Genomic DNA, 11,541 nt, shown 5'->3' with positions numbered 1-11,541 from the left:
ACCATTGGTCCCCGGTTTAAAGTGGGTGATATGGTTTGGTTGTTGTCAAGGAATATTCCTATGAAGGTTGCGTCTCCAAAGTTCAAGCCAAGATTCATTGGACCTTATAAGATTTTGGAGATTCGTAATCCTGTTTCTTTTCAATTGGCTCTTCCAGTTACGTTTAAGATCCATAACGTGTTTCATAAATCTCTGTTGAAGAAGTTTGTGGAGCCAGTAGTTCTTATGGCTGCACCTCCTGACCTTGTATTGGTTAAAGGCAATGTGGAATATGAGGTAGAGAAAATATTGGATTCTCGTTTGGCTAGACGGAAACTCCAGTACTTGGTCAAATGGAAGAGTTATGGCCAAGAGGATAATTCTTGGGTCTCTGCTTCTGACATTCATGCCGATAGATTGGTTCGTGCTTTTCACCGGGCCCATCCTGATCGGCCTGGTGGCGTGGATGAGGGTTCGGTGACCCCTCCTCAAGGGGGGGTAAAGTTGTGAATTCGCTTTCTGGCCTACCTCTGGTTACTACTGAAGGTAGTGGAGCTGGTCAAATTGACAGAGGGGTTGCGAGTTCTCTTTCTGGGCTCCCTCTGGTGGTTACTGGAGGTAATGGAGATGATCTGATTAACCGAGGCTTGCCACCTGATAATGAGGATGACGATTGGAGATCTGGGGTTTCAGACTGGGATTTAAGACAGCCGACTCCCTCTATCCCTGCTGGTGATTTTTTAATGCCTCCTGAGGTCTTAGTTTCCACTCCAGTCCCTGCATGCTCAAGCTAAGTGTTCTTTTGCTATTGTTCACATTTGATTTGGTTTTCTGTGGCTTAGCTTGGTCTTGCTTTCTTCCTCGGTAACCCAATCATAACACATCTCATTTCTCTTCTCCCCTTGTGATTGTGATAGCATCGCTGGTATGTATTTATGCTTCCTGCATCTAATTCCTGTCTCATTTTAGCCTGTTAATTAGTCCTTCCCCTGGTTAGCTATTAGTGCAGATGTTGATTTATAATGTACTATGTATAATATGTATTTCTGATGTGCCCTGTATTGACTGAGTGTATATATATGTTTGCTTGTAGTTTTACCACGCGCCAATATACCATCACGTTCAATAAAGCACAGGTTCAACTACAGTCTCCTTATTGGACCTCGGTATAGCGGTTTATCTGCCTGTATAAGCTACATGAATTCTGCTTCATTTAATGAGGACAGAACACTCATATCTACACACAATCCTCACTGGGGTGTTCTCTCACAAATGACTAACGCTTGTGCATGTGTTTAATTTATTTTTGAAGTCCCGTTAGTGATCCCTATATACAACCCTCTATTTTTAAGTCCATTGGCTGTGACAGATATGTGCAGAGAAATAGGTGCATTAAATGAATATGTATCACAGTAGCATGACTAAAAGTTATTTGTGACAGTATAGCTGATACAACCCCTCCCCATTGAGCGGGCTTATCGGGTTATTAGACCTTTAAGAGATGTGCTTCATCAATTGTACTTTTTCAAACAAATAGAGTCCAGAGGCATTGCTCATGGCCTAGTTGACGCCCCCAATGGGGTCAATGGTCTTGTTATTGGACCACACTCTGTGATGAAGAATAACCATTCAGGGCGTGAAACATTACAGCCCTACTGCCAATGGTAAAACATTAGAGATTGCATCACTTGGTCATGTCTCAGTGAATCCAGTTGGGTGGAAAATGGCAGAACTTGGTGATCCAATAGCAAGGCTTCTGGCAGTCACGTCAATACTCATGCCCTGACATGGACGGCACTCCTAGTGATAATATCCAATGAACATGCGAGACGTCATAGCCGTAGCACCCTATCGTCATTAAGTGACCTACAGCATCGCATCCCTATGGAAACGCTGTGATATTAGAGTCTAGACACAAATTGGGACGCTGAAGGAGGCAAGATCTACATTACTCTACATAAAACGTCTCTTGAACCCTCAATACTTTTGCTTCCTGATGCTGTGCAGCACTCTGCCCTTCTTCATTTCAGGTTCTTACTGCCACTGCAGGACCTGTATACACCCCTTTTGATGTGGATGTAATAGATCCTTTTTCCCGTTTTTGCAAATACACTTCCCTGATGTGGCCTAACCATTGCGGCAGAAACGAGTCGGGAGGGCATTTTCTGGGGGTACTTTTAACCCAACTTTAGGTGACACACTTGGGTACTGCCCTTGTTAGGGTGGGTGCAATGCAGGACACGACTGGGGATAATAAGTCAACAGTTTTCCCTACGGACTTTGTACTCCTGTCTGTGAAGTGGCTTCACTACAAGAACTGGGTGAGATCAAACCTGTTTTTTTTCTGGCACAGTTTTCACTGAGCACTTCATTACTGTACCTTTACAGCCTTTATCAGCTGTTGATCACCTTGTTTGTATAATAATTGAATTTCTCCTGAGTGGTTGATTTTTTTATCCTTAAACAGTAAAAGTTAACTTTTATTGATTTTACCATATATTGATACTTTCCTGCTTATATGATTATTATTAACGGCCTTCAGTTCGATCTCGAGTTGATGGCGATTTGATGGGTAAACGCTCTGTAGGAAGAACGATCTTGTGCAAGTCTAGATAGGTCCAACAGGGTCTTCTCCATTGTTATCTTGATTGTATCAGGCCATCAGGTCGATGGGCTTCATTTCCCCTTATTCCTTCTATTCTAACCATAACATCCTTCTCCAGTGGTTGCTCTCTTCCTATGATGTGACCAAAGTAGGCAAGTTGTAGCTTGGTGATCCTTGCTTCGAGTTACATGTCTGGCTATATTTGTTTCAAAATTGATTTGTTTGTTCTTCTTGCCATCCATGGTATTGATAACATCCTTCTCCAGCACCACATTTCTAAGGCTTTGATTTTTCTTTTGTCTTTTCTTTATCATTTAGGTTTCACATCCATATGTTACTACCGCAAAGACCAGACTATTTAAGAACCGTGTCTTCATCGTCTGTGAAGTATTCATTGATTTAAAGACCTTGTCCAGTGACTTCATTGTTGATTTGCCCATAGCTATTCTCCTATTGACTTCTGGTGTTGTCACTGCATCTTGAGTGATCATTGATCAGAGCAGGTTAAAGTTCTTTACAACTACCAGCTTTTTACTGTCAACCTCAAACATGTCCCGGTCCTACCTGGCTGTGGTCAATATCTTTGTCTTCCTTGTATTGAGTAGGAATCCAATGCTCGATCTTTCCATCTTGTAATAAGTCCTTCCTGCTGCCATCTATGCTTGTTGCTATCAATGTTGTATGGGCTGCGTATTTAAGATTGTTGATAATTTGACTGGCAATTTTGATTCCTTCTTTTTATTAGGCAGTGATAATTTTCTGAAGATTTACCTAGCCATCACTATCTGGACTTTTTGCTTTGCCTGTTCTGATGCCCAGAATCCATTTGGGCTGGGCTGAAGTGACTGGAATTTGATGTGTGGCATCACTATCTATGTAATGGTGGTGTGAGATCAGTGGCCCAAAGTAATTTAACCCCTTAAAAACACCAGTTACTCAATCAAATAATAAAAATCAACTGTCTTACCACATTAATGCTAGTTCTCATGCACAGAACCTGTTTGCGCCAGGTTGAAGTGACCTGAATTTAACAGGGAGTATCACTATCTGTGTAATGGTGATGTGAAATCAGTAGCCTAAAGTCATTTAAACCCTTAAAAACACCAGTTACTTATTGAAATCTGGAAGAAATGGCTGTTTGCCCATTTTGATGCAAATTCTGATGCCCAGAACCCATTTGGGCCAGGCTAGAGTGACCTGAAATTGTTGCGGGGCAAAACTACCTATGTAATGGTGGTGTGGAATCAGTGGCCCAAAGTCATTTAACTCCAGTTCCGATTCCCAGAACCCATTTGGACCTGAATTTGATCCAGTGTATCACTATTTGTGTGATGGTCATGTGAAATCAGTGTCCCAAAGTTATTTAACCCCTTAAAAAGACCAGTTACTTATTCAAATTGTTAAAATTTGATGCCAATTCTGCTACCCAGAACCCATTTGGACCAGGCTGGAGTCAGGAGTGACCTGTATTAGATGTGGGACATCACTATCTGTGTGCCTGCATTGTGAGATCAGTGGCCCAATCATTTAACCCTTTCAATAACGCCCTTTGTTGCCCACTTTTATTCCCATTTTTGTGCCACTTTTATAATTTTTATAGCTGCTTTTAAGTGTATTCGCATCAGGGTATCTCGCTGCATTGTATTTTCTTATTATTTTTTTTTAATTTTTGTTGCTAAACCTGTAAAAACAGAAAAAAAAATTGCCGAATAAGAAACCAACATTAGCTCCGAATAACAAACTGCAGAATAAGAAATGAAATTTAGCCCCGAAAAAGAAACTAGAAGAATTAGAAACTGACGGTGAATTACAGTAATTGCAAATTACTTCAGGAGAATGAGTGAGACAATGTACAGGAAGAAGGGAAGGGAGCAAGAGAATGCCAAACTTCTTGTGGGAGGAGGCTGAGTGTTGCCAGGGGGTGGAGATTGCTGGCTATGAGGAAGTTTACCTACAAGGAAGGGCTGAGTGTGCACATACAGGCACTGAGATCCAGCTACAGAAGACACAATCACAAATCAGCATGTCCCTAGAATCCTCAGGTCAGTGGGATTGTCAGTGTATGCTTCTCTGAACACTGTATTCCATAGATGTATTATTGATTATACTTTGTATATTTAATGTGCTACTACAGCTTGTAGTTACACAAACAATGGTAAGTATCAGGCTGAGGCTTGTAAGGACCCGCCTGAGCAGTGTGTATAACTGACACACTTGCTATTTTAGTTACCTGTCATTTTTTTGCCTTTCTGCCCAATGTGCACGCTGCTCGTGTGTAGTCATTGCCACTTTTCAGAAATCTGGCATAATGACAGAAGAGTACCAATGTGCATGTGCCGCTATTGTTCATAGATCGTCAATATTTACTTGTTCTGCCTATCAACAGAACCTGGCGGAGATCTACCGGTACCACGTTACATGGCATTGTCCTCCAAGTTATCCAGACTGACGATGCACAACTTGTCATTCATCGCTGTATGTCCAAAATCACCAATATGAGCAGCTCTTATTAGTGAATCATAGGAAATAGCAAAGCTGATTTATAACCTGATGAGAGAAATAACAAAAATGCTTTTATTCGCAATTAGAACCACAGTTGGGCTGGGATGATGCCCACACGCTAGAAAACGGACTGATGAAGATATGGTGTATCGCTGAATCAGGGTTACTGGTCCTGTAGAAGCCATAATCTTTGCCAATTGAACATGCACCAATCTAAAGGCAGTTTTTACATATATGGATAGCTTTTATGTAGTGATCCTAGGGGCTCGTTCAGATAGGCGCATCATACAGACATGTTTTCTTCACAGTGAAATCAGACAGCACACTGCCGATGGTATTAAATAGGGCCGGCCAGACTGCTGTAAGGGAACCAAATTAATCTTTACACAAATTGCTGTGGATTTGTGATGCAGGTATCGACTGGTGAAAGATGGGGGGGACATGTTGGTAAAGCAAAAAGTTTTCACCTAAAACGGCATTGGAAAATCATGGAAAACTGTTTTATATCGTGGATTTGCAACTCGCTGGTACATTGTAGAAGGGTGTTTAGTGGGTCAAAAGCGTTGTATTTTTATAGTGCAGGTTCTGAGACATCAATGTTGCCCTTTACTAGAGAATTTTGATATATTAGACATTACGACAATTGCCATGTGCAAGTCACAAATTTGTCGGCGTACAATCTTCATTACTGTTAGGAAGGTTGAGAAACAGGAATGGGAAGGTCAGTCTACAGTGTGGGCTTTTGGGTGCCTCTTTGTATGGTATACTAAACCAAATTTCTGGTTTGTCTTCTTTTGTAGCCCCTGGGCCTTCATTATATGTCTACATGTGAGACATGTCTCTTCCGGCATGGTTTAGGCATATGATGCATTTGGTAATCGTTTACTGGAAATCTGACTGATTTTCTCGAAGGATGTAATTTCCCAATTTGCCTATGTTCCCATTTAAACCCTGTATATATTTTGGTTTCCTCAGATACTTTATTATACTGTGCCTGATGAAGAGACCTAAGTAGCCTGGAAGGCTTGCATTGCTTTGTAACATCACTTATTTTATTTTTGTCAGCCATTAAAAGATATAACTACAAGATAATTATTTTGTTTCTCCCACTGAGAACAATCAGTCTTTTTTTCAAGTAGCTAACACGGTACAAAACCCTTTTTTTTTCTTTTATTCTAACCCTTGCGTGGTTTATATGTTAGTAGGGACTATGCAAGGTAGTGTGTGTGGGTGTCGTATGGTTGCCTTGTGCTCTAACATAATGAATCTATTGGTACGAGATAATTACTGTATTATTATAATTATTATTTATTTATAAAGCACCATTGGTTCCATGGTGCTGTACATGAGTGTGACACACTGCGGCCACATTCAAGTGCTTGCCTTTTTTTCTTTTGAGGACGCGTGGTCTGGTAATACTTGTGTTATTAACACGACTTTCTGGTTCTTTAAAATCTCAGTTTACATGGAAGTAAAGAAAACCCCGACCACCAGTGTGAATAAGCCCTGATGACAACATTCCTCTGTTCTTCTTACGATTGTTACGATTCCTATTGTTCATATGTCAGTCTCTTGTGACTGCATTTTATGAGGCTGTGACTGTGAGCGTTGCTGGTAAATAATAAGTGACAGGTGCATCTCCTAATGGAACAGGGTTTCACGTTTTTCTTGGTGAATTAATGAATCCCAAGACTCCACTACGTCATTTGTTTTGACCATACACAATTGGTGTCTGAGCTGCCGCTTCTGTCACACAGGGAACATTATCAAAACCAGCTCTCGTTCTGACATTTCTTTTTGCCTTGACAAATATTTCATTTTTGTTGGTTGCGCTACAACTTCAGAGCATAAATAATCACATCGCTATCCACAAAATAGCGTAAGAAAAGCGTATTCTAACACAGACAAGTATGAGAGGTTTGATGGGGCCGTCCATAATTTAAAGAAAAGAAAAATTCCCCTCCCCCCCAAAAAAAAAATAAAACAAAAAACATTGCTTATCCGTTAAATTCCCTACTGTTCTGTTTGGACCTGATTATTGATGAATATGATAAGATTGCTATCTCTCGAATGCTGTATATGGCTAGGAAATGAATAGCTAAACATTGGATAACTGATCAGATGGCCACAATTCCAGAATTCATAAATAAGATCAATTGGTTGTTGAATTTGGAAAAAGGTATTTATCTAAAAAGAAATGCTGTCACTAAATTCAAAACCTTTGGGCCCCATGGATTGACGGATTTGGTTTGGCATCGCGGGAATTGTAAAGATATACCGTCTGGGGCTATTCTAAACTCTCAAAGCCTGTAACACAAAAGTATCCGAGGTGTCAGATGCAGTGAGGACGTTCTTCTCATTACTTCCACAATGGTTTGAACTCATTACATTCTGATAAGTTGACTATAATTAACCAACTGTGACACTTGTTTCTTGATTGAACCGTGATCGCAATTTGCATTTTTTGCACCTTATTATGGCTAGTTGTACAATGTTGGGGCGGGAGGGACCGGGGTTTGGGATTCATATTCTTGTGTTTTGTAATGTTACTAAACTGAAAATTTTGTTAAAAAAAAATTTGATTTTGAAAAAAAAACAAATACAAAAAACAACCCTACTGTTTCAGCAAAGCAGTATGTCCACAACGCTGCTGCAGCCTGTCACTGCCTTATGACATCGCTGTTGAGGCCAGTGATTGGCTGCAGCAGACACATAGATGAATGGCATGTCATCAAAGCTGAAAAACGGCATTTAATGTCAGTAATTGCTATACAGACCTAGAACTATCATAGGCTGTGTGAAACAGGCCACATTCTGTAGTACAAAAGTCCATTACGAGGATACATGGCGCTGGAAACATACATTATATGGGAGGGCTGCGAACAAGCCCTGGGTCCTGGAAATTCCTCACAGACCTGCAGTTTATGATCAGAGTATTTCCTTGTCGAAAGGAAATAATTCCAATCACTGCACCGTTTTAGGAAATGCTAATCATGGAAATCGTGTCTGTCAGTGCATCACTTTCTAAGGCCTCTTTCACACTTCCGTTTTTGACCATCAGTCAAAATCCACCAGGTTTTGAAAAAAACGGATCCGCCATTTTTTTTGCGGATCCGTTTTTTTTCCCCATTGAGTTGCATTTCTGGCGGATCTTGACGGACGGCCATCCGTTGCATCCATTTTTTTGAGGATCCGCCAAATTTTTTCCGTCCGCCGGCATGCCTGGACGGACCTAGCAACGTTTTTTTTGTTGTTGGATCCGCATTTTCAATTGCGCATGCCCGGAGAAAGGAAGTCAGGGAGAAAATTAACCCTGAAATCCTTTCTGGCGGAGGAAAAAAAAAAATCTCTCTCACTCTCTCTCTCTCTCCCCTCTCCTTCCCGGCCAGCGGTTCCTTTAAATTTCTTCATTCTGCGGATCCGTCACAAAACGGCTCCTGTGGCATCCGTTCACATCAGTTAGCAACGGATCCGCTTTTCCGCCTTTTTGGCGGATTTTAACTGACACAAAAAACTGAAGTGTGAAAGAGGCCTAAGTCAGAATATTCTGCCTGCCAGAACGTTACTGGAGCAACTAATAACACAACAATCCCATTGATATCACGGGGAATGCAAATATTGAGAACCTGAACTATTGTTTATCTGACAGTTGAGTAAATCAAGTTGAATCTGTCAGCACATTTGACTTATCTAAACTATCAATATGGGCATACAGGTTATAGACTGCTGAGGAGAGTCCTACCTGTATGTCTCACATCACATGCCTTGTTGTTTAGAAATATTTTATCACTTTATATAAATGACGTCTTCCAGGCTCTGAGGAGGATGGTGCCTGGAGATACTTCTGCCTACAGAGCTTATTTTACATGAAGGTGAAGTTACCGGTGAGATAAGTAACTAAAACAGAACTGGAGAAATGAATCTTGTCTTCTTGCAAACACATTTTTTGCAGCTCTCAGAGCTCTGCTGAATTGTAACACTATTACAGCCCTGTCTGTGAGATGGAGGCTGAGAGGAACCTGCAGATGTGTTAGGTATAATCACACACACACACTATCGGTTCATGCAGCATTATGTCAACACCCTATTTATTACACTGATGGTTGGACCGTTCAATTGAATTAATTGTTACAATCCACCTTTCATGTCTTCCCCATTTCCTCATAGATTGTAAGCTTGTGAGCGCGGCCCTCATTCCTCTTGGTATCTGTTGATTTATGTGATTATTGTTATTTTGTAATTTCCTTTATTGTCTGAACAAGTCCCCTCTAAAATGTAAGGTGCTGCGGAATAAGTTGGCTGTATAGAAATAAAATTATTATTATTAGCTCTGCCGTAGATCAGGAGAGCAGAGCGCGGCCATTACACATCACACTGGTAACTACCCCTTCTGTTAAAAATAACCTCTGGAGGCAGAGCTATCTCCAGGCAGAGTCCTCCCCAGAGCCTGGAAGAGGTCAGGTTTCTGCTTCACATCACTTGTCTTATCTATTGCATTATCCTGTGTCCACTTGTGCATTAAATATGTGACTCTTCAGGCCACGTTCACAAATCAGTATTTGGTCAGTATTTTACCCCAGTATTTGTAAGCCAAAACCAGAAGCAAGTGAAAAATTCCGAAGTGGTGACGTGTTTCTATTATACTTTTCCGCTGGCTGTTCCACTCCTGGTTTTGGCTTAAAAATACTGAGGCAAAATACTGACCACATACTGGCCGTGTTAACATGGCATTAGATTTTGTGTTATTCTATACCTGATGAAGAGACCTGAGTAGTCTCGAAAGCTGCAATTTGTTACCATCTTTTCAGTTAGCCATTAAAAGGTATCAACCACTGAGGACTCTCAAATCTTAATATAATTCTATCTACTGTGTAACACAGTACAAATATATACCGTATATCTTTCCTATATGAAGGCATAAAGATGCTTCTGCTGCAGAGTCCAAAAGAAAAGGAATCCTGACTTCCTCCATTGGACCCCATCTGTATGGAGCTATTCTCCCCCTGGATCCGTTATGCCAGTGCATGGCGGTTGTAAAAGACTGTACTAAGGGAGTCCTATAGGCTCTGTGCACTGCTGTAAGGCTCTGTGCCTGTGTGTGTAAACCTGCATACGTCATTGTAGACATTAAGGCGACTTTCCTACGATGAGCATTCTGTGAGTTTTTGATGTTGCAGAATTTCTGAACCATTTTATGATGCTACTTGCTTTTTTTTTCATTGTGTTTTTTTTACAGCATTTTTATCTCATTTTTGATGCTGTGGTTTTGTCTCTTCTTAGTATGTCATGTTTTAAATAAAGCTGCTTTATTTTTGATACTGGTTTTTGTCTTTGACAAAACTTTATTTGCTATTACATACATTTTTAGTGCGTTTCCGCTGAGCAACGCAGGTTGTTTTACGCTAAGTAAAATAGAAGCACATTAGGCATGAGATTTTTAGAAATCCCATCCACTTTGATGGAACTGTAAGACGCTGTGGTATTCACACAGTGAAAATATGCAGCATCAAAAACTCCCCAAAAGCTCATTGTGGGCACACAGCCTAAGGGATCAGGAGGCAAAGATTAGCTGGGGCGGACCGCACCATACATTGTGGACTTGTAACCCTTCTATTTGTCTTTTTTCAACTGTATACACTATATAACCATTTAATGTGATATTACTAATGTTTATTTTTAAAGGTCAGCTAAGAAAGCATAGCTCTGAAAGGTTTCTCCTAGGACACACACAGCACACACGTATTGGCAATCTTAGCTATATGTTCCTGTCTTGTTTCCATCTTTAGAAATGACAAAACCGGCTGCAGAGCAGCAGACTGTGCTGGAGTCACAGCGCAAAAGACCAATGCCAATGGTGCACACTGTCAAGGCGAGTCGTCCCAGGGTGCCCGATACTGCACCCACAGATGTCGGTAATGAAAGGGTGTTGCCTGGAGAGGTCCCAGGTGAGGTGGACATTACACTCCAAAAATTGCTCTGTGCTTCATTATTCCTTTTGTAATTTCATCCTTGATTGCAGTGTACAATAATTGTAGGCCCATATAACTGGCATCATCCACTTAAAGGGAACCTGTCAGTAGGATTGTACACAGTAACCTACACACAGTGTCAGGTCGGCGCCGTTATGCTCATTAAAATGATACCTTGGTTGATGAAATCCATCTTATGGTTGTTCTTTACCCATTTACCCTCCCCCAAGGGTGGTTTGCATGTTAATGACCGAGCCAATTGTTACAATTCTGAGCACTGTCACTTTATGAGGTAATAACTCTGGAACGCTTCCATGGATCCTGTTGTTTTTGACTTTTTTTTCTTGTGATATATTGTACTTCATGTTAGTTATAATGTTTCATTTATATAACTTGCGTTTATTTGTGAAAAAATTGGAAATTTGGTGAAAATTTTGCAATTTTCCAACTTTGATTTTGGCACACAAAATACTTAATAAGTAACAT

The 11,541-nt window shown here is 40.7% G+C and overlaps 1 protein-coding gene across 3 annotated transcripts in view; it reads left to right on the top strand.

Moving 5' to 3' along the window:
* The first annotated feature begins 4,519 nt into the window (after positions 1 to 4,519).
* The window catches only part of CASP6 (caspase 6), a 56,155-nt gene continuing 49,133 nt past the window's right edge, over positions 4,520 to 11,541 (top strand). Inside the window, exons 1-2 of one of the 3 annotated variants that reach the window (XM_073571953.1) lie at positions 4,520 to 4,626; positions 10,873 to 11,031. In XM_073571953.1, coding sequence (XP_073428054.1) covers positions 4,608 to 4,626; positions 10,873 to 11,031 — 178 coding nt within the window. In that variant the 5' untranslated portion in view covers positions 4,520 to 4,607. The remainder of the gene's footprint in view (positions 4,627 to 10,872; positions 11,032 to 11,541) is intronic. The other 2 variants (XM_073571954.1, XM_073571956.1) reach the window with 2 other exon arrangements.

The sequence above is a fragment of the Dendrobates tinctorius genome, unplaced genomic scaffold (assembly GCF_039654945.1).
Source record: "Dendrobates tinctorius isolate UK_male_01 unplaced genomic scaffold, ASM3965494v1 ptg000030l, whole genome shotgun sequence".
Lineage (NCBI taxonomy): Eukaryota > Metazoa > Chordata > Amphibia > Anura > Dendrobatidae > Dendrobates > Dendrobates tinctorius.
Note: the sequence above shows the minus strand (reverse complement) of the source record. Positions and strands in the feature narration are given on the sequence as shown.